We start from the raw sequence: 25936 nt of genomic DNA, 5'->3' as shown, positions 1-25936 counted from the left end.
GATAGAAATCCTCTTTCACACTTTAATCACAATAACAACAATGTGATGTAGTAGAAAACTATTTAAGAAATAGTGGATATAAAATAAATAAATAAAATTATGGATGAAATAACCAGATAGAAATGTCTGTTTTTGTCTATCGCAGTGAATTTAATTCAAAAATCATATAAAAAGTTATTATATTTTATATTATCATTGCCCATTGATTTGAAATATTGCCCAAAATGGCAGATAGTTGACACATTAATATCTGAGGTCTCACACAAAGTTATTTTATTTAAAATGTAATAAAGTGTGACTTTTATTTCTCATTGTGACAGTTTATATGTTTTTAAAGATTCAGCTATAAATAAAGACTTTTTAAAAAAAATACGACTTTATTAACATGCATGAATTTTCTAATATTTATAATTAACTCTTGTTAGAAGAAGTTGACCAACATGGAGATGTGAGCTCTGCAGGCAGGAATGTGCCTCTTCAAAAGAGGTGTCATTTAAGTTGATCCACAGATTCTATCCAGTGAAACATTACTTACAAAAGTTAAAGAGTGACATAGACGTAAATTGTTCCCTCTGTGAATCACATCCTGAAACTTGCTCTCATTTATTCTGGTCCTGTAAATATACATGTGAATTGTGGAAAGATGTCAATAATTTTATACTTGTTAACATTTTCTCAGATGTTGCACTGTACTATAAAGATATTATATTTGGTTGCTATGGTTACAGTGACAAAGACAGTAATGCATTTTTTTCTTATTAATTTAATTTTCATTCTCGCGAAGTTCCACATTCACAAGTGTTAATTTACAAAAAAAAAGCCTAATTTCTTTGTATTTATGAAAGAAATGGAATTATATCTGTCAACAATTTCTTTCTCTCATAACAAAAAAGCAATGAAAACAAAGAATGTATGCAATATCTTTGTTTTTAAGTGAAATTATTGTCATATTCTCGCGTGGTCTTTTTTTATTATTATCTACTTATTTATTTTTATTGTGTGTGTTTTTATTTTTTTATTTTAATAATAATAATAATAATAATAATAATACATTTTATTTAGTGGCGCCTTTCTGGACACCCAAGGACACCTTACAAGGATCAGTTTAAAACATAGACAGATAAAACAAATAAAAAAAACAGGACATAAGACACATATTTGTACAGACACATAGAATGGGTGCTGATGAGTACTATAGAGAGTAGGCCAGCTTAAACAGGTGGGTTTTGAGGAGGGATTTGAATGATGTGATATTGTCAGACTGCCGGATGTGTGGGGGGAGTGAGTTTTATGTTTGTATTGTTTCATTTCTGTTGTCCTTTTTTTTCGTTTGTCACAGCTCTTTGTTTATGTTTTCGCTATGCTTCTTCTGTATGTAAATGTTTTTAATGTTTTCTGATATATATATATATATATATATATATATATATATATATATATAATACTGTCATTTTGAAATTTAAAAAAAAAAGTTCCGCGATGACGTCACGTCGCCCCGCCCCCGCTGGGAGGTTAACGGACAGAGCTTCCTCCTCCGGTGTCGCGGAGCCGCCATCTTTTACCAGATAAAACACTAAAATAACTATTTTTAAAAACACCTTTTGGCAGGTGAGCTACCTGTCAGGGTCCGACTCACCTCAGGGGACGTAATATCGCGAGAATCTCCGAGAGAAGAAGGTAAAAACACGCTTTAATTTAACTTGTAACAGTCTGCTGCACACATGCTAACGGCTAACAGAGCTTGCTGTAAACACCAGCGGCAACGGACACACCACTTCCTGTCAGGACTTTCAACATAAAATACAGACCGACAAAAATGCGTTGCAGAGAACAATAAAGTGTCACTACATTAGGAAACTATTACACTTTAAAGCGTTCTCCTATCATTTAATAGTTAAATATAAGGATAGCAGGAGTTTGTATTTGAAGTATTTTTAACCCAACTTTATTTAACTTCACGTAGAAAAAAACAAACCAAGAAATAAACAATAAATAAAATTAGGGATGCAGATGCACCTTAAATCAAAGTTAGTTTCAAAACAAAATATAACAAATAAATATATACATATAAACTTACTTTTTTCTTTTAAAATTATTTAAATTTATTATCGACATATTAAATTGTACACCAACAACTTGGGTAAAAAAAATATGAAATATTAACAGGAATAACACTTTAGGTGTAAACCTTTTTAAATGCAGCAACAAATTGGTCAAAATGTATATGATCCGGTATCGATGCATCCCTAAATAAAATGTTGCGAGACTAAAAATTACAACATAAAAATATTAAAGCTTAATTAATTAAAAACAACAATCAAGTAAACACCAGGGATATAAATAAAGTTAAAAGATGATTTAAGCTTTGGAACTCTCTCCCTCCTGAAATATGAAATGCTTCATACCTGGACACTTTAAAAAAACACCTCAAACACCACCTGTTCATCAAGGCCTATGATCTCAGCTGACTCTTCCTACACATCACTCTTTTAATTACTTAGCTATAGTTTCTCCTCTGTGTTATTTATTAGTGTGATTTTGTGTGCCGCCTTTGTAAAGCGTCCTTGGGTTTCTGAGAGGCGCTATATAAGTCCAATTTATTATTATTATTCCACCACTGTAAAGCAAATTCCACTCTTACACCTGGCAATAAACACGATTCTGATTCCAATTAAAGACATCAATCGGGTAAACACCAGGGATATAAATGAAGTAAAAAAAATGATTAAAGCTTAAAAAGACTAATTTAGTGTTAGTAATTTGACTTCAGTAAAACATCTGAATACTTCTTCCAAACACTGTAAAACCCTTAAATTGAATATTTTTACCAAGCAGGATACACTTTACGCTCTTATTGTGAAGGCTACACCCACAACATCCTGTCCCTACACCGCTGTCCGCCCGGTAACTTTCCGCAGTAAACAACCCGGAGGAGCCCGACAGAGCTGCGGTGGCGCCTAATGTCCATGTTTTGCGCTTTGTGAATAAAACTGTGCACATTACCGACCTATTTGTCCTAAAACGCGGAGTGATACAAGCGCAGAAAACAGCTTCACACAGCGCGGAGGGATCTGTTGTGTTTAGCATTAGCTTAGCAGAGAGCAGAGCACCGCGTCTCCGGCTGGCTCCTATAATATACCTGAACGCGGTAAGTAGCTTCTCCTCCGTCCTCTGGTGCAATAGAAGAGGTTTATATTGGTCTCCAGGTGTAGAACAGGATGAATTGATGTATATGAACAGGTTTGTTGAGGTGATTCTCCTGTCTGCGGTGTGTCGGTGCCTGCCTGGTGAAAGCTAGTTAACCGGATGTGGAAGTAGTTTTTTCTCTCCGTGTGTAAAATAGGAAATTTCTGTGTGACTTCCTCCGGAAAACCAACAACTTAATATCAAACGGTTTCCTGTCTGTTGTTTGCTGTAAATGTTTGGGTGCTGCGGGGTGACGGTTTTGACCGGTTGTGGTGGTAAATAAGAGCTGGGTCAGAGGAGAGCGAGAGGGGAGAAGGAGGGAGACGTGGCACATGGCGGACTCTTTCTGCCCGTGGAGGCGCGTAAAATGGCTCCTCGGCCGCGGAGAGAAAAACCTCGTCCTGCTCCAAAGAGGCTCTATAGTAACCGCTGGCTTCCATTATCGGACAGAAAGCGTTGGGCTAACTAGCCTAGCTTTTGGCTACTTTTACCATTAAAGAAAACCATTGTAACCATTGTTTCCAGTTAAACTACAAACAACTCAGACCCTTTACTGCATTAAAAGTACTAATACCACACAGTAAAAATACTCTGTTACAGTAAAAGTCCTGCATTGAAAATGTTCCTTCAGTAAAAGTACGTCATGTATACATTATTACAACATAATTACATACAACATTATTATTACTACATTAACATTATTATTACTACATTAACATTATTACTAATACATTAGTATTACTTACATTATTACTAATACCTTAACATTATTTACGTTATTACTAATACATTGACATTATTAATAATACATTAACATTATTATTACTTTATTATTACTACATTAACACTATTACTTATAAATTAACATTATATTATATTACTACTAATGCATGAACATTATTATATTATTACTAATGCCTTAACATTATTACTAATTAACATTATCATTATTACTTATACATTAACATTATTAATATAATTACTAATACATCAACATTATTACTGATACATAAATATTATTTACATGATTACTAATACATTAACATTTTTAATATGATCACTACGTAAATATTATGAATATTATTACTAATACATTAACATTACTAATTAACATTATCATTATTACTAATACATTAACATTTTTAATATCACTAATACATAACATTATTAACATTACTATTACACTAACATTATTAACATTATTACTAATACATCAACATAATTGTTATTATTAATCATACATTAATATTACTAATACATACACCATTTTCTCATTATTAATATTAATAAAAGGAAAAGCAGCAAATCTTCACATTTATGAAGCTGGAACCATGAAATGTTTACATGAATTTAATTTTCTGTCCATCGATTAATTGATTAACGGACTAATTGTTTAATAGACTCATTTTTTGTGTAAAAATCTGAATTTGTAAAGTAACTAAAGCTGTCAGATAAATGTAGTTGAGCAGAAGTAGAAAGATTCAAGTAAAGTACCTCAAACGTGTACTTAAGTACAGTAGTTGGGTAAATGTACTCAGTTGCATTACACCAATGTGAATAACTCACTCATACCAGCGCTACATGTCACAAATCATTCACCGTTTATTTATGAATTAATTTGTAGTTATTTTGTTGCATAGTTTAATCTTCTGGATGTTATCAATGCCGTTCGCGCCCAAAATACTCAGAAAGTTTGAATTCCTTATTGTTTCATCACATCGCGTATAGATTTTGTTGTTTTGGCTCTTTTAAGCAGAAGTGGAAGAAATACTCAGACCTTGTACTTTAGTAAAAGTAGTAATACTAGAGTGTATAAATACTCTGTTGCAAGTAAAAGTCCTGCATTCAAATAGTTACTAAAACAAAGAAAGGAGACAAAAAATATCAGCATCAAAATGAACGTACCAGTAAATGTACTCATTATTCAGAAATCTATATAATATTATTGTATTATAATTATTGATGCATTAATGTGTTCATCACTTTAATGTTGTAGCTGGTAAACGAGGAGCTCATTATAATTAATCTATCTATTTTATATCAGATTATTAGTTGATTATATTATGTATTTTTAATCTGTAAAGAAACTAAAGCTTTTAAATTAATGTAGTGCAGCAAATAAGTACAATATTTACTCTGAGATGTAGTGAAGTAGAAGTATAAATACTTAAGTAAAGTACAAGTACCTAATTTTTATAAACTTGGCTACTTTTCATCTGTCTGGACATTAAATTTAAAACTAAACAGTAAGACTTACAAACAGAAGTTTGTTGTTTGTGTGTTGATGTAGCATATAGAGTCAAACTGCAGAGATGTTTTGTTTATTACGATGCGTTCAAGGACATAAATATTTGTGTGTTTTTGTCAGATGTCGCTGGTGGACCTTGGGAAGCGTCTGCTGGAGGCGGCTCGGAAAGGTCAAGACGATGAGGTCAGAAACCTGATGGCCAACGGAGCGCCGTTCACCACCGACTGGGTGAGAATTAGTCCATCATCAACATCATCTCAGTAGGTTTCATGATGAAGATGATGATCAGCTGGTGTTCATTCGCTCTAGCTGCTCCGGAGAGGAGGAGGAGCTTGTCATAGATACCAACAACGTTTCTTTCCTCAATTTCCTCCTTCAACCATGGAAGAAATAACCACTGTTGCTGCTTTGTACACGTTGTGGAAGTCCCAGATATGTCAGAAAACCAAATGTTGTCATGTATGGGTTCATAACATAACGTTGGTGTGTCTGACCTCTCCGGTAGAGCATTTGCTCTGAGGCCGCAGGTTTCCACCCGGTGCCGCTGTGACTGCTCCTTCCTCCTCACAACGATTACCTCACTAACATAATGGTTCCCTTATAGCGTTGGGTTTAAATCTGAAATATTGCCAAATAGGCACTTTTTACTTTTCGCTTTGACACCAAATCCTTCGCCGTCGTCTCGTCTGTCAACTCTGTCTCGTCCAGTGTGTGAAATCTGAGACTTTCACTTTCAGTTTGTAGCATCCGTCATCCGGCTATGAATTTATAACACGGCGCTGATACGTGAAAATGAACGCAATGGGTTTTATTTCTATTTTTAAAATGCTAATCAGCATTGGGGACAGTGTATGCCTGAACACTGTGTAACACCCCGGAGCCCTGAAGTTACTTTCTACTGCTGCCATACAGATATTTACATGTTCTACTGCTCTGTCTCACCCGCTCTCTGTCTACAACCTGTTCAACCTGTTGACATGTCAGCATTTCCGTTATTATATTCACGACTACTTGTTCATACCTGCACCACATATATACGGAGCGGGAGAACTGAAACTCTGGGAGAGAGGAGGGAAGTCAGTGTGGGATGTATTTCATAATTTATCAGATCATTTATATAGTTTATAGCAGATTATTGCTAAAGATCGCCAGCCGACCACGGCGCGTCGTGTGTGAACTGCCCGATTGGTTTATTGGACGCCGAAAGGACGCAGACAACTATTCTCTGAAAAATTGCGGCGCTGCTGCGTCCAGGGTGAACCCGACGTGAAATATATATATAAGTTATATGATAAGGGCAGAAGTTAAGTTCAAAAACGTGTCAGAAAATCCTCCAGATTGATTCAGCCTTTAGTCGGAAACATGAAACTAAAACATGTCAGAGAGAGATGAACATCTGCCGCATCAGAATCACGTTGGATATAAAGATGGACGTTAGTTTAACTTCACTTCTCAGTGAGGTGGTTTTGGTCCTCTGAGAGGCTCATGAGGGGATCAGATCTGTTGTGTTGAGTCTTTGTCTCTGGTGTTAGATATATATAATATATATAAAGATATATCCGTGTGTGTCCTGTAGCTGGGGACGTCCCCCCTCCACCTGGCCGCTCAGCACGGTCATTACTCCACCGCCGACGTGCTGCTGAGGGCCGGCGTCAGCAGAGACGCCCGCACCAAAGTTGACCGGACGCCGCTGCACATGGCCGCCGCCGAGGGACACACAGTCATCGTGGAGCTGCTGGTCCGGGTGAGAACCGCTTCAGTTTATGTTGACGGTACTTTGATTCTTCAGGAGTCTCAGATGAGTCTGTGACCTCTGACCCTTGACTCCACTAAACTGTCCATGAAACAATCTGAAGTTTATTTCACTGTTGAAGAAATCACATAAAACATTTAACGTCTGCAGCGTCACCAAACAGCCACTACTGTTACATTTAATGTTTCACATCTTAAACAAAGAATTTTTATATCCATCCATCCTTTAAAATGTCTTTGAGGGTTTAATCAGAGTGAACAGAGCGTGAAAACTTTCTCATAGAAGAGCCTGAAATCTGAAGTACAAAATATATCTTCTTCTTCTTCAGTCTAATAAAAGTTCAGATTGTAACCGTATTTTAACTTTCAGAGCGGAGCGGACATCAACGCCAAAGACATGCTGAAGATGACGGCGCTGCACTGGTCGGCGCAGCACGGTCACCACGGCGTCGCCGAGACACTCATCAAACACGGAGCCGACGTGCACGCACTCAGCAAGTTTGACAAGACGCCGTTCGACATCGCCGTCGACATCCAGAACACCGAGCTGATGCTGCTGCTGCAGGTGAGAACTCCGACCTCTGATCTTTGATGGTGGTTCGGCTGTAAAAGAATCTCTAATTCAGTTTCATCTTCTTAAATGTGATTTTATTATAACTAACATCTAGAGTTTAATGAAGGTCAACAACCTGGACAAAAACATCTTTTTAAGATTCTTCTAATGATTAAATCAGGACAAAATTATTCTTCACTTTTATTTGTAGGCTCAAATCGAAGAACCGTCGCTGGCGCCCAGTTAGGACACGGTGTCATGGACAAAACGCAAAAAGATAGATAGATATTTGAGTAGTTCAAAACTATGTGCAGTCCTAATGGGGACAAGTTTGGATCAATTCATTCTTCTTCTTATAAATAAATAATAATAGTAAAAGTAAATAAAACACTTTGTGTTTCAATTATTCTGTTTTTATCTATTTATTGAAGGAAAGAAGAAGAAAACATTAAAATATCAGCTGATTAGAAGCAGCTCTGATTCTATGATGATTTAAATGTGTAGGAGTGAATTAAAGGAACATTTCCTCCTCTTCCTCACCTGTAAACTGTTTCTCTGTGTGTAGGAGGGCATGCAGAACCAGGTGAACATGAACCAGGTGAACATAAACCAGGTGAGTATGAACGTGGAGACCAGCGGCGGCACCAACCAGCCGCAGTTCATCATCCAGGGGATCCCCTCCCTCCAGGGGGGGGTGGTGAACCTGGCCGAGCTGCTCAACAAGGCCAACGCAGGTACGACATCACAGAGACACGCCCACTGAGCCTTTAACCGCCACTTCCCGTCCAGCAGCTGTAACCTCTGTGTCCTCCAGGTGACTCCGAGGAGGCCCTGGCCGCCAGCGCTCTGGACTCCAACATCCAGCACGCCACCGTCGTCAACGAGAGCGGTCAGAGGGTCATCACCATTGTGACGGACCAGCACGGCAACCTGCAGACCACGGGGGGGATGGCGCCGCCGTTCTTTGTCACCATGCAGCACGGACAGCAAAGTACGGCCGACTTCGCTCTGCTCAGTGCCATCCGATCAGCTCTGCGCTGTCCAATCAGCTCAACGCTGTCCGATCAGATCAATATGTCGATCATTAATGTGTTTGTGTGTTTTCAGTGCTGGCGGTGCCGGCCAATACCGTGACAGAGGAGGTGGTCACGGAGGAGCCTCAGCCGCTGCCCTCCAGGAAGAGGAAGCTGGAGGTGACCAACAATCACAACGACGGCGGAGAGACGGTGAGAGTCGTTTATATATTCATATATATATATATTTTTAAATATATATATATATTCATATATATATATATATATATATATATATATATATATATATATATATATATATATATATATAAATAACACACCTTTCATACAGACATGCAGCCCAACACATAGAAAATATACAGTATATATATAACTTCTCCTTCTTCTTCTTCTTCTTCTCCTCCTTCAGGAGTTGTTGCAGAGGCAGCTGCTTGAGGCCAACAGGAAGGCTCAGGAGTATCGTCAGCAGCTGATGCGTAAGGAGCAGGAGGCCGAGGAGTACCGCGTCAAGCTGGAGGCCATGTCCCAAACTCAGGCCAACAACGCCGCCGCCGCCATCAGCGCCACTGCGGCCAATGCAGCCAGCCCCGAGGAGGTGGTGGGAGGGGAGGAGGACGAGGAGGAGGCGGCGGCCGGCATGGTGGAGGAGGAGGGCGAGATGGTGGTGCTGCAGGAGGGAGGCATCATCATGGAGGGGGAGGAGGGTCAGGTGACGCTGGTGGAGACGGGCGGCGAGACAACGGAGGTCAGCTCCTAACGGGGCAGGGTCAGGAGGAGGGGGGGTGACACACCGACGGAAAGACAGATCATAACGGGGGGTGAAGTGTGCACCATTTTGAATCCCCAAAAGACAACAGAGAAGGGACTCAAAATGGCTTCCTAAAAACAGAACGCCGATTGAAATCAGACTAAACAAGCATGAAGGAGGAGTCTAGTCGTGTACCATTTTGAATCCCTGAAAGATTCCATACCGACACTTCAGAGAGGGAAACACAATGGCTTCTCCAAAAGGACAAAACAGTAGGAGGAGAAAGACGGAGTGAAATCAGACTAAACAAACGAGACAGAGGAGTTAAGTCATGCACCATTTTGAATCCCCGAAAGACAACAGAGAGGAGACACAAAAGGGCTTCTCAAAAACAGAAAGCTGGTTGAAAACAGACTAAACAAACAAGACAGAGGAGTTTGGAAGTGCACCATTTTGATTCCCCAAAAGATTTGATGATAACACTTAAGAGAGGGAAACAAATGGCTTCCCCAAAAGGACAAACCAGTAGGAAGAGGAAGACAGACTGAAATCAAACTAAACAACCAAGACAAAGGAGTTTAGTCATGCGCCATTTTGAGTTCCCACTTGTACTGTAACTGAATGCCTTCTTAAGCGGGATGCAAAATGGCTGCTGCAGAAGGGACTGAAGCTGGATGAGTGGATCGAAGAAATGGAGACAGTGGATCCCAAAAAAATATCATCGCTTTAACGCACCATTTTGCTTCCCCATTCGACTCTGATTGAGCGCTTATAAAGACAAGATAACTAAGCCTAAGGATACTGATACAGCAGGAATTCAGACTTTTAGTTGTTTGATTTAACATTTTCCTCCTTGTTTTTTGAACGCAGATGATTATCCCCATTATACCATTAATATCCCTTTTATTTCCTTTACGTTCTGTTTTTATCAGTGGGTTGTTCATCCGATGCCTTCATAGCTCTACATCTTGATAAATTGGGACCACGATTTCAAACCCAGCTACTCAAACCTCGCTGTGGCCTGCACCATTTTGCTTCCCCAGAAGAATACAGACAATACAAGGCCATGATGAAGAAAAAGCATCTTTTCTTCAGGTTTCTTTGGACACTAAAACGACTCCCTCTGAACTGCTTTCTTACTTTTTTCATTTTTATGTACATTTATGTTGTAATCGGTTTTGTTTTCGGCTGTGATGTCATCATGTTTAAGAACAAACGTTCCTGAAAATGAATCCACAACTGAGCAAGGATGCCAAATGGCCTCAGTGGAGCTGTTTGTGAAGCAACAGGAACCACTTTGGGATAAATCGCTCAACTTTCCTGCTTTTGTTCGGTCGCTTCTTTAACAAGCCAATTAATGTTTGAATATAGAAAAACTTTATTCCCGGTCTGACGTTGAGTTTCATGAATCACAAGAATCCGATCCATCATGGAAACATTTGATTTGTTCTGATTATTGTTGAAAACCAGCTTTGTTTTCCATCATCAGGTGGTTGTAAGGGCTGCAATTCATGATCGTTTTCATTATCTATTAAACATTTTATAGATTCTAGTTCAGAAAGATTCCCATCACAGTTTCTCAGAGTCCAACGTCTTCAAATGTCCAAAACTCAGAGAAGTTTAAATTACTGTAATAGAGGAGTTCTATAGACCCTTTTAGTGATGATGTCATGATGAGGTCACAGTGTTAGCTGGAGGCTAAACAAAGGAAAGACTGGAGGCTAACACTAGCAGTGGGCTAAAGTTACACATCTAAAATGACATCTTGCTGTGTTGTTGGGTGCCAGAATCCAGATATCACAGACATTGGAGATGACAAACTGATTTGAGGCTCTAGCGAACTACAATATCGGAGAAACGTTTCAGAGATGGAGAGTAAATGTTGCTAATATTTAGCGGTCTGCTAACTACAGCCGTGAACCATTAGCTGCTGTTAGCAGAAGACTAAACTATTAGCAACCCTTTCTCTCCATCTCTGAAATGCTTTGCCGATATTGTACGACTCTCTTTTTGACTGACTTTACTGAAGGATAGTTAACTATAGGCATCCAAAGATTTATACGCCCTCAATTTATCTTTAAAGCGCTGCCGTTGGCCACCAGCCCGGCTGACTACTTTGCTAGCTTAGCCTGCTAATTCCGCGATGCTGTCATGTAAAAACAGAAAATGAACAAAGTTGTCACTCTCTGGCGATAGCACTGTGCTTTCCTACGCTGTGACAAGAGTGTGTGGATGAAGCATTAAGTTGTTAAATTTTACTCATTTAGCGACTGGCTAGTTAGCTAGCTACCTTGCTAATTCCACCATGCTGAGAAAATGAGCCCAACAGCGAACAGCGCTGGGTCACGATCCCTCTGCCTCACTCCTCGCCGCTAGGAGACTACTTCACCGGGAGGAGAGCAGGCGTTAGCTGGCTAGATTGTCAGTCTCCGGACAAGTTAGCTAGCTAACTAGCCAGTTCCAGAGACAGACAAGCTAGCTAGCTAACTAACGTTAGCCAGCCGTCTACTACTCCTGAAGTAGTCTCCAGCGGCGTAGGGGTCGGCTAATCTGGTCCCATTGATTAATGTTAAGTTTCTCAACTAACACTCCTGATCCTGGAGAGTGAGTGACAGCACATGTTGAGAGAAACTAGTATTTTCTTCAGCCATTGTTAAAAAAACAACAGAGCTCTGTGAATTATGAGATGATAAAAATTACATCGGCTTAGTCAAGGTTTTTCACAAACTTTGTCTACAAATGTCCAAAACCAGAAGAAATTTAAATTACTGTTGTAAAAGAGTTTTAAAAAAACAGTTTAGAAGCTGGGACGAGTGAATTTGGGGCATTTTTGATTAAAATAAAATATCAAAATGATTGGCATTCACCAACTCTTTTATAGTCAATAATCATCGGCTGTGGAACCATTTATAAATTCACGGGAACATATTGACTTTCTGGTCCTTTTTAAAGGTGATTTTGGCGTGTTTTTAGCCCTTTAATTAATTATACATTTACATTCCTGTTGTCAGTTTTTAGACTTCTTTCCTTCCAGGCTGCTGTCAGTTTATGTATATATTTGACTAAAATTTGAAGACATCTTTATCATTGCTTGGTCAAAGTTGTGGAGTAGTGATGCAGTTTAAAACTAGTGTTTAAACTGGTGAGTTCAAGGACCCTCAGATATCTGAAATATGAGAGTTGACTGCTGAACAGCAACTTTTTAAATCCCCAAAAAAACGTCAACTTCCTGTCGTGTACAGTGCACACAGAGGACTCCACCATTGTGTTGGCGTTGATTATTGATTGATTGGTAAAATGCATCACTTGAGAGCCTATAAACAAACATTAGCTCTGATTTAAGCAGCAGGTTGGTTTTTATAGAAACAAATTGAAACAAATTGAAATCAGTTGAAGCTGCCTGGAAGGAAGGACATTAAACACGTAAAGTCTTTACGAAGTGTCCCTTGGCTCTGGTTCGTTGGCGTCTTCCTGTCCTGGTTCAGCCCCGTTGGGCCAGTTATTGATTACTTCCTGTCACCTGTACCGGCTCCTTCCTGTCTCCGATCAGTAATTCTTTTCAGTTGAGTATGATAGTTATTTTTATAAGCTCAGCAAAGCCAACCTTTTTCTATGTACATATAAAGTTGTATTTTTTTAACTGTACCTGAATGCGTCACCATGATGATGATGATGATGATGATGGCTGCCTGCATTGGTAATCTGAAATATAAACACTTGTTTTTTTCAACTTGTCAGTTGTGTTTTGATGCTTTCACACAGCGAAACCTGAACTCGGCACGAGACGTTCAAGTGTTGAACTACGACCACAGCTGAAATTATTTTATTCAGAAGCTTAAAGTTGGTAATAATTTCACTGAGTTCTGCTTCAGTGTGGCTCATTGATAATGATAATAAGATTTAAATGGAATAAATTCAACATAATTAACATTTTCAAAAAGTAAAATCATACAAGCAGCTTAATTCTATCAAAGACTTTTTGAAAGTTTTAACATGTTTTGTTCACATTTCCATTTTCTAAAACTTCTTTGTTTTATATACAGTATGTATATGTGTATATATATATATATATATATATATATCAATATAATAAAAAGTTGATTATTACTTAAATTAATTATTTTTTATTTTATATATATAAATAAATAATGAATTGATTATAATTTATTTATGTATAAATAAATTATAATCAATGTATTACATACATATATAATAAAAATATTAATTATATAAAAAAAATTTTTTTTATTATATATAAATAAAAAATGCATAGATTATAATTTACAAATACTGTATATAAATTATAATCAATGCATTATATATGTGTATATAATACAAAATATTTAATATATGAATTTATTTTTTAATTTAATATATATAAATAAAAATGCATAGATTATAATTTATATAACATAAATTATAATCAATGCATTATACATGTATATATAATAAAGAATTATGTATTATATTCACTAATTTTTTCATTTAATATATATAAATAAAAAATGCATAATTATAATTTACATATATGAAAATTATGATCAATGTATTATATATATGTGTATATATATATAATAAAAACATGTATTATTGATATTAATTTACTTATCTAATATATATAAATAAAATATATTGTTTTTATATATTATAAATTAGAATCAATGCATTATATATGTATATATTAAAAAAATATGTATTATTATATTCACTTATTTTTTCATTTAATATATATAAATAAAAAAATGCATGATTATAATTTACATATATGTAAAATATAATATAATTTATTTTTTATATGTATAGATATGTGTATATACATATACACATATATCTACATATATATATATATATATATTTATTATTGATATTGATTTATTTTTGTATATTTATATATATATATATATATATATATATATATATATATATATATATGTGCGTGTGTGTGTGTGTGTGTGTGTGTGTGTGTGTGTAACTACATAAAGATTATTTTAATAATATTAAACTACAGCTCCCGTGAGGCCTCACTGGCGGCCGCTGGCTCTGAGGATCTTCCCGCCCAGCTCGTTGGATTATGGCCGCTCAGTCCTGATTGACGTGCCCCGTCGTCAAATCAGAGGCCGCGGAGTTGCGCGCGGCCAACCCCGAGCGCCTCGGTGGGCGGGGCCTCGCGGGGGGAGGGGGCAGGGCGCGAGGTATCATGGAGGATCAGTAGGCAGCGCGAGGCCATCAGAGAGGAGAGCAGCTCGCGCTCTGATCCCGGGACTCTCGTTAACCGTTAAACCGGCACATCACCGAGACACCAAGACACGGCTCAGCATGGACATGAAGAAGAGGATCACCCTGGAGCTGAGGAACCGGAGCCCGGCAGAGGTGAGTCCGGTTATCTATAAATTATTGCCTGAAGTAGCCCCGGAGGTGATGAGGACCGGAGATCCCCCCGGTGCTCATCACACGGAGCTCCGGTAACCGCGAAAACACCACCGAGGAGCGAGTTCACAGTCCGTTAACGCGCTCATCTACCCGGGTTGAGTTTGATGAACTACCGGCGGAGACCTCGGAGTGATGGAGGCATCTCCTCCTCCTCTCCGGTGAGTTCTCCGCTCTGTCACGGAGCCTCCCGTTAAACACTAGTTCAACTAACGGACGGTTCTTCCTCAACCGGAGCCCGCACGGTTCCGTTAAATCGTCTAAAAAAACACCCACGGACTTAAATAAGTGTAACTTTTAATCATGCAGCGGCCGCTCGGAGGAGTTTAAACGACACAAAACAACCGAATACATAAATTAACGGTTTGTTATGAGAGCGGGTGTTTTTACCGGTGATTCCCGGTGCTTTTGCTCCCCGGTAAACACTGCGTGTGTGTCCCCGTTTAACATCAACAACGACATCCAGTCTCATCCGGTGCTCCGTCTCTCTCTGAGCAGCGGACATTTTAAGTCGCCAACGGCTTTTTAAAACTTCGACGCAAACGGCTCGTTTATGACCGTTAAACCGAACTTCTCCCGTTAAATCCGGTTTAATAGTAAATTTAATGTCTTTTTTTTAGTTTTTTTTGTGTGGACATTTCACGGTGCCCGGTGGCGGACTGAGGTCAGAAACATTTTGAGTCCGGGCAGCTCGTGCGCTCGGTAGTAACGCGTTACCGACTTACAGAAAGCGGATTAACGGCGGTTTTCGACGGTTTTTTTCTGTGTTTGATATCGACGAATGTTTCTGTTCCACGAAGCCAGAAACGGTCCGTTACTGTAACGCGTCTACCGTGTGTGTGTGTGTGTGTGTGTGTAGAACAAAATGGCGTTACTGTTACCGGACGAGGTTTTAACGGCATACACATTAACCGTTGATGGATTACTGTCCGTTAAATTAATATAACGGATAGATGACGTCACATCTATTAGAAGGTTTATTAATAATAATAAAACACGGTGTTGTTAGGGTTGTTTTCTCTGTATGAAGCAGTTAGAGCTCCGTGTGTGTGTGTGCGCTTAAATTATATAACCGGACTGCCAACCGATCAGCTTCCGTTAAATAACACGCACACACACACACACACACACACACGCACACACAGCCGATGTGGTCCCGGTTCAGACTGAATCCAGGCTGTGAATCACTAACTCTACTCATACTGGTCTCACTGGTCTCACTGGTGTCATGTTTTATGAACTGGGGGGATGTCGGCAGATGGTGTATGTGTGTGCTCAGTAGACAACCCCCACCACACACACACACACACACACACACACACACACACACACACACACACACACAGAGTGGATGTAGATTATAGTAGGTTACACCCCCCCTCGTAGTGTGTAATGGTGGCGTCTTCATTGATGGCTGCAGGCTGAAGCTCAGCTAGACTCTATTAGACCCTGTTAGACCATGTTAGTCTCTATTGGACTCTATTAGACCCTGTTAGACCCTGTTGGACTCTATTAGACTCTGTTAGACCATGTTAGTCTCTATTAGACTCTATTAGACTCTGTTAGACCCTGTTGGACTCTATTGGACTCTATTAGACCCTGTTAGTCTCTATTGGACTCTGTTAGACCCTGTTGGACTCTATTAGACTCTGTTGGACCCGGGTAGGCTCCGTTAGACCCAATTGGATTCTTTTGACCCCGTTGGACTCTGTTAGCCCCGTTTAGTCTCTATTAGACTCTGTTGGACCCTGTTAAACTCTATTAGACTCTTTTGGACCCTGTTAGACTCTATTAGTCTCTATTAGACTGTGTTGGACTCTATTAGACCCTGTTGGACCCTGTTAGTCTCTATCAGACTCTCATGGACCCTGTTAGTCTCTATTAGACCCCGTTGGACCCTGTTAGACTCTATTAGACTCTGTTGGACCCTGGTAGTCTCTATTAGACCCTGTTGGACTCTGATAGTCTCTATTAGACTCTGTTGGACCCTGTTGGACTCTGTTGGACCCTGTTGGACTCTGTTGGACTCTCTGCTGGTTACATAAGCAGGAGATCCAGAGGAACTCTGAAATAAAAGCGGCCACCAGTCTGAACAAAGTCCTCCACACTGGGAGCCTCCATCTGTTAATTATTAGTTATTATATATATTAGAGGTGGGAAAGAAATTGATTAAGCTATGTATAATGATTTTTGTTTTTACGATATTGAAATAGATGTTTTTTAATGCCAGAATCAATACTTCATTTGAGTCTATGTGGAGGTAGAAGGAAGTTACCGCTCTTATTGTTGTAGTCTGAGTAACGTGACGTCATATCCGTTCCGTATCCGTCAACCAAAACAAACCGCAGCAAGCCGAAACGAGAAAGTGTAAAACGTTGGAGGATCTGCGTGGATCCGACCTGCACCCTCACATGTTAAATCCAGCGTGGTAAACACTACACATCCAGTAAAGGATGGAAACACTTTGGGTTTCACACATTAACAGTAAAGCAGAGCTAGACATCACGGCTAAAGCTGCATGCTAACTCTGTCACGGACACGAAACGTTATCGTATCGCGGTAACATTGCAGTCGAGTCGGCCGTCGTTCTCGTCTCCGTGGTCAAATGGGCCGACGCTACAACTGTAGAGCACCCATATACTGACATTTATGTTAAATGCATTGAAACGGCCGCGATGGAGCTGACCATGGATGGATAAAGAGAACGGAGCTGACGGGAGAGCTAGAGACCGCCTTGGAGAAGTTAGAGGAAGTAGACACGTGGGAGTACGTCCGGTTTTCAAAATAAGGTGTTAACAAAGGGAACTGTATATACAAAATACATCTATGGAAATAAGATTGATTGGATTATATTCACCAGAAGTATAAAACATTACATATCTGTAATAAACTGATGTATCTGTAATAAACTGATGTATCTGTAATAAATTGATATATCTGCAATAAACTGATATATCTGTAATAAACTGATACATCTGTAATAAACTGATATATACACTGATACTGATATATCTGTAATAAACTGATATATACACTGATACTGATATATCTGTAATAAACTGATATATACACTGATACTGATGTATCTGTAATAAACTGATATATCTGCAATAAACTGATATATCTGTAATAAACTGATATATCTGCAATAAACTGATATATCTGTAATAAACTGATATATCTGCAATAAACTGATATATCTGTAATAAACTGATATATCTGTAATAAACTGATATATAAACTGATAATGATATATCTGTAATAAACTGATATATCTGTAATAAACTGATATATAAACTGATACTGATATATCTGTAATGAACTGATATATCTGTAATAAACTGATACATCTGTAATAAACTGATATATACACTGATACTGATATATCTGTAATAAACTGATATATATCTGCAATAAACTGATATATCTGTAATAAACTGATATATAAACTGATACTGATATATCTGTAATAAACTGATATATCTGCTTGTTTAGTCTCAGTGAGCAGGAACCACCAAGGTGGGTTACGATAGGATTGATTGACACGTGTCAATCAATGCAGATACATACTAAATTCAATATCTTAATATGTCTTTAATGAGACATTTGTTGTTGACCTCTGACCTCAGTGATCTACATTCACTTCAATGAAGGCTGCAATTATTTTAATGATTAATTTGTTATTTTCTCCATTAATCAATTAAGGCGTTAATTCTATTAAACAGTGAAATTAAAACGTGTCATTTACAATTTCTCTCTAAGATCAGTGAATTTATCATCATATATGTCAAAGAACAGCAGCACATCCTCACATTTAAAGAAACTTAGAACAGAAAATAGATTCAAACGATTATTCAATTATCAAAATAGTTTCAGATTAATTTCCTGTTGATTGAATATGGATTAATAATGGACTAATGGTTGCAGCTCTGACTTCAGCAGGTTTAATCACTTAATCAGTTCAGACTGAACACACCGACAGACAGCTGGAGGTCCTGTGACATGAGTTCAAAACAAAAGTTAAAACAATCTCAATAAAGAGAAACTTAAAATTACACTTGTTTGTGTTGAGTTTGGTGTGTGGAGCAACTCTAAAGCCTACAGTACTAATGTCTCTCTGTCTCCGTCTGTCTGTGTGTCAGATAGCGGAGCTGGTGGTGGACAACAGTCGCTCCGCGGACGGGGAGGTTGAAGGACTGACGGACGCCTTCGCAGAGCTGGAGTTCCTCAGTATGGTCAACGTGGGTCTGAGCTCGCTGGCCAAGCTGCCCTCACTGCCCAAACTACGCAAGGTAACACACACACACACACACACACACACACACACACACAAACACAAGAAACACATGTTGATATCATCCAGTGTGACGTCATCATCTCTGATGTCCATCATCAAACGTCCATAAATCCACTTAGAAATCAGAGAAGAAAACAAACCCTCATGTTTCATCAGTTTCCTTCAGTATCACAGTAGTCCAGTGATAGTTATACATCCAGGGGTACACTGAGATAGGAGCTGATCACAGATCAGTCAGCACTATATTTAAGTTAATTCAGTCACATATTCTTTTTATCTTTTCAAAATGTACCTTAAAGGGAGATTTGTCAAGTATTTAATACTCTTATCAACATGGGAGACGACAAATAAGCTGCTTTATGACAAAACAATGACAGATATTGTCCAGAAACCCTCACAGGTACTGCATTTAGCATAAAACAATATGCTCAAATCATAACATGGCAAACTGCAGCCCAACAGGCAACAACAGCTGTCAGTGTGTCAGTGTGCTGACTTGACTATGACTTGCCCCAAACTGCATGTGATTATCATAAAGTGGGCATGTCTGTAAATGGTAGACTCGTGGGTACCAATAGAACCCATTTACATTCACATATCTGGAGGTCAGAAGTCAAGGGACCCCTTTGAAAATGTCCATGACCGTTTTTCCTCACCAAAATGTAGCACAAGTTTGGAGCGTTATTTAACCTCCTTCATGACAAGCTAGTATGACATGGTTGGTACCGATGGATTCATCAGGTTTTTCTAGTTTCATATAAAACCACTAGCCACACTAACACTGAGCCCGCTACAACCTAAAAATCTCAAGTTGCGTTAATGCGTTAAAGACATTTGTGGTGCTAAAATGAATTTGCATTAACATGTTGTTATTGTGTTAACTGACAGCTCTAGTAATTGAAAACCATTAAATGAATGTAACTCAGACTTCCTCACATATCAGTGTGTCAGTGTGTAGCTCTGCTGGTTTAACCCTATAGTAACCATAGTAACCGTAGTAACCTGTGGATCATCCCATGGTTAATCCTATAGTAACCGTAGTAGCCGTGTGGATCATCCCGTGGTTAACCCTATAGTAATCGTAGTAACCGTGTGGATCATCCATGGTTAACCCTACAGTAACCTAGGTAACCATACAGATCATCTCGTGGTTAACCCTTCGTACTCTGTTCCGTCAGTTGGAGCTGAGTGACAACAACCTGTCTGGATCTCTGGAGACGCTGTCAGAGAAATGTCCCAACCTGACCTACCTCAACCTGAGCGGGAACAAGATCAAGGAGCTGAGCAACGTGGAGGCGCTGGTCAGACACACACACACACACACACACACACACTTTTGTTTCCTGTCTTTAAATTCATGTACGTAACATCTTAACATTGTGGACACAGGAATATTAGATTTAAAAAAAAAAATAATAATAATAATAATCATTAAGTACAGAAAGACGGTAGCTGTTTCTCAATTCAGATGCTTCTGTTTGTTCTTCAAGTAACTTCAATACGATACCCTGCCTAAATATCTCAATACCGATACTGAAACAATACCACGGCAAAAATCTAAAACATCAGGAAAAGTAATGGAATAATAGATGACAGAACATGGAACTGAAAATTATTTTATTATTAATTAAAAATGTAAAAATGTATTCATTCAAAAAATGAAATGGTATGCAGTAATCTGATGTCCTCTATACTTAATTGTGATTTCTTTGATAATTTCATATTTACATTTATTTTTGATAATGCACACATAACACTTATCTATGTTTATATATATTTTTATTCTAAAATGGAACAACTGTAATTTCCCCACATGGATCAATAAAATATATACTGGCGTCTGGTAGTCGCTTTCAGTCCAAAATGGCGGAAGCGTAGCTCTGCTGCTGATGTTGCAATGAAACAAACTATTGACTTTCACTTCTTATTAATATACATTCTTTTTTATGATGTTTATGAATCAGTCTAAATGTGTTTTAAAGGGGAAACATTACTATCATCAGTCGCTAACGTGCCAACATGTTAACACGATGTTTCCTGCTGCAGCAAAACCTGAAGAGCCTGCAGAGTCTGGACCTGTTCAACTGTGAGATCACGTCCCTGGAGGACTACCGGGAGAGCGTGTTCGAGCTGCTGCCTCAGGTGACCTACCTGGACGGCTTCGACCAGGATGACAACGAGGCGCCCGACTCCGAGGCCGAAGACGACGGTGCGTGTCCGGTGGAGAGACTGGTATGACCAGTACACCTCCTCCCCTCTGTCTGAACGTGGTCTCTGTGTTCACAGACGAGGACGGCGAGGACGGAGCCGGGCCGACCGGCGACTTCGACGAGGAGGACGACGAAGATGAGGATGAGGACGGCTCGGAGGGAGGAGAGGTGGGGTTGAGCTTGCAGGTGAACCGAGCCAATCAGGTGGGTCAGGTGTGCTGCAGCCTGCAGGTCGATCCACAGCCGGCTCCCATGATGCATCTGTCCAGACCAGGCAGTGAACGGAACCGGTTTACTTTCTGTTTTACTGATCCAGGTTTGACTTTCCAAAAACAACCTCAGAGTGAACAGAGTGCCACTTAAACACTAAGTGCTCTAACAACTGGTGAGCAGTCCAGTACCCCGAGTCCAGTACCCCGAGTCCAGTACCCCGAGTCCAGCACCCCGAGTCCAGCACCCCCGAGTCCAGTACCCCCGAGTCCAGTACCCCTGAGTCCCGTACCCCGGAGTCCCGCAATGAGTCCAATTCCCCCCGAGTCCCGTAATGAGTCCCGTACCCCCGAGTCCCGTAGTGAGTCCAGTACTCTGAGTGAGTCCAGTAATGAATACAGTTCTTTGGGTCCAGTTCTGTGCCTGATCTGAACTGAGCCGGTGTGGTGGATCGACCTCGGGTGGGACTTCTGGTGTGACCATGTTCTTGACCAGGTTCAGCACCAAAATGGCCGCCTCTGAGGACAGTTGTTGGTAAACAGGAAACAGACTTTCATCTCATTTTGGATTAAAAAAATAAAGGCCTTTTTTGGGCATTTTGATTTTCTAAACTCAACAATTATAATAATACTTAATAAAACCTGTACATTGTGTACAATAGTTTTAGTCTTTTTAGAATCATTTTAAGGGCAAAATGTTTCTTTTTATAACGTTTCTTTATAAAAAACAATATTTGTTTATATTATGTAAGACGTTTTTCTAGATTTTACATATTAAACCAGTTTTTTTCAAAAGGGAAAAATTTAAATCACAAATAAGAGGATATTTTATAAATTTATATCAACCAATATGTCAAATTTTTCCTATTTGTATCCTCTTTGTGAAGCCAAAAAAAAAATAGAAGAAATTTATTGTTATATTTTCTAAAATTACATTTTCCCTTCATATTGATGTATTTAACAACCAAAGCCGTCAGAGTCGGTCTGATGGAGGTCGGCCTGGTCACATGATGTAGACGTGGTGAATAGATTAAGAGCTTCGTTAGTGTTGTCCAATCAGAAACCAGCTGCTTCTAATAGTAGTGCATTTTTTATTTTGAAAGTCACTGAAGCGAAACTCTTCTTCCTCATCTTCTGTCGCTTCCTCTAAGGACGAGGACGACGACGAGGACGACTATGCAGAGGAGGAAGAGGAAGGTGAGTGAAGCATCATGGGGTTTTTGTGGCATCCCGTCTCTCATAGACATAGATACATAGACGCCGCATTGGACGCTTCAGCCCGTTGCGGTGATACGTCAACGTGGGCGCCACATTAGACCTGGCAAGACATTGAAATCGTTTTTTATCCAGAAAAACAGCAGCTCCTCTGTTCACTTGTAAAGGGTTACAGGCCAGTCTTGCCCGGTCCAATATGGCGCCCATGTTGGCGTACGATCCAGGAGTCAATGCCGGGTCTACGTATATATGTCTATGGTCGCTCTCCTCTGATTGGTTCTCTCTCTCTCTCCGTGCAGAAGATAAGGCCGGCGTTCAGGGAGAGAAGAGGAAGAGAGACGTGGACGACGAAGGCGAGGATGATGACGACGACGACGACGACGACGACGACTAGTCCTCCGGCTGGTCTGTGTGTCGTCCTGTCCTGTTTCTGTCCGTCTCAGTCCACCTCCGGACCCGACCTCCGGACTCGACCTCCGCCAGACAAACGACAACTACAACAACAACCGCGGCAGCAACAGGAACTGTGTGATCTCAGATAGTTTGTTTCAGTTTGTAATAGAATCTCACTTCTTTATTTTTAGATAATATATAAGAAGATTTTATCAGCTCAAGAGTCCACATGATTCCCTTTAAAACCTGGTTCAGGGTCACAGTCTGTCCCCCTTCCTCATCCTGATCCTCGTCTCAACGTCTCACTGGAAGTCTGGCAGCGAATCTACCGTTCCAAACTAAACTGAAAGGTCTGACTTCCTGTTAGCAGAGTGATGTCACTTCCACGCTCAGATTTCGGTGTTGTGGCTCTTCCTGCTCGTATCAAGCTGTCGAGGTGTACTTTCCACTTCAGGGACCGGACGGACGCTGACTCACTCTGGGAAAAACAAACCGCTGGTGCACTAAAAGTCCAGTTCAGACTACAAGACTTGAGTTCCCGATACGTCTTTTTAAACTGCAAACAAACATGGCCGACACAGATCAGGAAGTGTCCTGACGAGTAGTTTAAAGTCACTGATCTGCCGTCATAAAATCCTGTGGTTGGTCTCTTTGGTTTCAAGACCACAAACGAACCACCAGAGTTCGCTTGGACCCGGACTGAGAACCTCCTTTTTGGGTCGGTCTCGGTCCAGTTTGATTGGCAGCTTGACACCAGGCTAAGCTAACCAGACTAACCGGGCTCCATTTAACAGAACCAAACAAAGTCCAGGAGTCCTCTTGTAATCAGTAAATGTCTGGGACTCTGAGGTTTTGAAAGTCTTGTATTCTGCTCTGGACTTTACATTCTCCGAGCTGGACCCGCCGTCACAAACCTCCCGACGTTAATCACAGCTTACACGTCAAAACCACCAAAGTCTTGATCCACCGTGAGCGTACCAACGTGGAGCTTTAGAGAAGATTTTACCTTCAACAACACGGAGACGATTCAGCACAAACAGGAAGTGAAGAGCGTTCTCAGGAGAGCACGTCATCCGTCCGTCTTCCTGAGCTTCAAACCGGAGGGACAGACGGACCACATCCAATCTGATCCACGACCTTTAAGAATACCCGTTCAGGAGGACCAGAACCCGGTTCTTCTTGCAGCCATATCTGATTCTGGACTCTAACAGGAGAGGAGAGCGCCCCCTTCAGGACCTCAACACCCAATCAGGGACGTCACATGTTTCAGGATCTTCCGTCATGTTTTAACCCTTTAGTCCCTGAACTGAGTAGTGACCCCGTTGACTCTCTGCCCCGTTAGAACCGAGCAGACCTGCTGTAGCTCAGGTCCTCATAGGAGATCATGTTCCCAGTGTGTGTTTGACTTATTGTAGGGATTCTCCAGGGAAGATTAGGGGGCGGGTGGGAGGAAATATTAGTTCTGATGTGTTTGTTTTTCTGACCCGTTTTTTGTCCCTGAACACAACCCAGTCGCCAGAAAAAATGTTTGAATTGTACGTTTCTGCAAAACCACGGATACGTTGAATGTCGGCCTTTCTGAACGCTTCATATCAACCTCGTATGGATCCTTCTGGTGAAAGTCCTGTGTTTGACCGACCCGTCCACAGAGGTCTTTGTTGCTCGTTATACTCGTTATCCTACCACGTAACTTTCAATTACGGTCGCTCGTTGTATTACATCACTCACTCTGACCGAATGCAAGAACGTGGACATTCAACGTGTCCGTGGTTTTCAGAAATGTACGACGCCAACATCGTTTCCTGGCGACTGGGCTGCTGAACAGCAGCTGTTGGTGTTTTTTTAGTTTGGCTCGTCCTCAAACTGCCCGTCCCCTCGTGATGTTCAGACCGCCGCCGTGTCACGCTACAGGCTCCGCCTCCTGCAAATGACCCTGAACCTGCAGCTCCTCCTCCTCAGAGGAAACCTTTACATAGACCAAAACCTGCAGTGCGTTCAGGTGCTCCTCAAGTCAGCAGTTAGAAATTTTAATATTCAACAACAAAAAAACTCAACAGATTCTGATCAAAAATTAAAGCGTGAATGAACTGATCCAACTTCTGTCCAATCACGTTGCACCCTTTCGGTCATATGACCCATGTGTCTGAGAAGTGTCGTCATCTTAAATTTTCGGACTTAACGAGCTGGCAGAGATCACCTGAACACACCGCTGCAGTGGATTATGGGATACTGAGGGACTCGTTGAGATGGAGGCGGGGCCTGAAACAGGGACACATCTGTCGCGTCTGATTCAGGTGTCGCTGCTCTGCGTCGGATTCTGCAAGCAGCAACTTTTAACTTTCTCTAGCTGTATCAGACAGGACCAAACCTGACCCGACAGGAAGTAAATGATGTCATACGATTATAAATTAATCATGTTAAAATCTGATTATCATGCAGACAATAATGTTTATTCATTTATCTCCTGGTGAGTCGGGTTTGTTCGTCCTGATGAACTTTGACTTTTAACTAAACTGCTGTAAAGTTTTAGCTTTTCTCTCGTTTACACTCTTAAAAAATGACACACCACTTTCACGTCTCAGGTTTTAGTGTCGGAAGGTAAAGTTGAAACGATTCTCATGTTCACGCTGTCGGGCGACTGAAGAAGGTTGAAGATTATAGTAA

At 40.0% G+C, this 25936-nt stretch overlaps 3 protein-coding genes across 8 annotated transcripts in view; 2 read left to right on the top strand and 1 right to left on the bottom strand.

Annotated features, from left to right (window-relative positions):
- Positions 1 to 25936, bottom strand: part of LOC119503753 (zinc finger and SCAN domain-containing protein 2-like) — a 681462-nt gene that overhangs the window by 553128 nt on the left and 102398 nt on the right.
- On the top strand, positions 1372 to 13255 carry gabpb2a (GA binding protein transcription factor subunit beta 2a). 3 transcript variants are annotated; one of them, XM_037795788.1, is made up of 8 exons: positions 1372 to 1677; positions 5555 to 5662; positions 7011 to 7178; positions 7557 to 7751; positions 8305 to 8473; positions 8554 to 8730; positions 8847 to 8965; positions 9183 to 13255. In XM_037795788.1, exons 2-8 carry the CDS (start codon positions 5555 to 5557, stop codon positions 9528 to 9530), a joined length of 1284 nt encoding a protein of 427 aa, XP_037651716.1. In that variant the 5' UTR covers positions 1372 to 1677; the 3' UTR covers positions 9531 to 13255. The 3 variants fall into 3 exon arrangements, with proteins under 3 accessions (XP_037651716.1, XP_037651714.1, XP_037651717.1); XM_037795786.1 differs by lacking the exon at positions 1372 to 1677 and adding an exon at positions 2832 to 3148; XM_037795789.1 differs by lacking the exon at positions 1372 to 1677 and adding an exon at positions 3437 to 3461.
- Positions 14701 to 25337, top strand: anp32e (acidic (leucine-rich) nuclear phosphoprotein 32 family, member E). 4 transcript variants are annotated; one of them, XM_037795833.1, is made up of 7 exons: positions 14701 to 14891; positions 19091 to 19240; positions 20424 to 20546; positions 21292 to 21454; positions 21532 to 21623; positions 22816 to 22861; positions 23179 to 25337. In XM_037795833.1, the coding sequence occupies exons 1-7, from the start codon at positions 14838 to 14840 to the stop codon at positions 23271 to 23273; spliced, it is 723 nt and encodes a 240-aa protein (XP_037651761.1). In that variant the 5' UTR covers positions 14701 to 14837; the 3' UTR covers positions 23274 to 25337. The 4 variants fall into 4 exon arrangements, with proteins under 4 accessions (XP_037651761.1, XP_037651759.1, XP_037651760.1 ...); XM_037795831.1 differs by having other exon boundaries at positions 22768 to 22861; XM_037795832.1 differs by having other exon boundaries at positions 21532 to 21659.

This window comes from Sebastes umbrosus, chromosome 15 (assembly GCF_015220745.1).
Source record: "Sebastes umbrosus isolate fSebUmb1 chromosome 15, fSebUmb1.pri, whole genome shotgun sequence".
Lineage (NCBI taxonomy): Eukaryota > Metazoa > Chordata > Actinopteri > Perciformes > Sebastidae > Sebastes > Sebastes umbrosus.
Note: the sequence above shows the minus strand (reverse complement) of the source record. Positions and strands in the feature narration are given on the sequence as shown.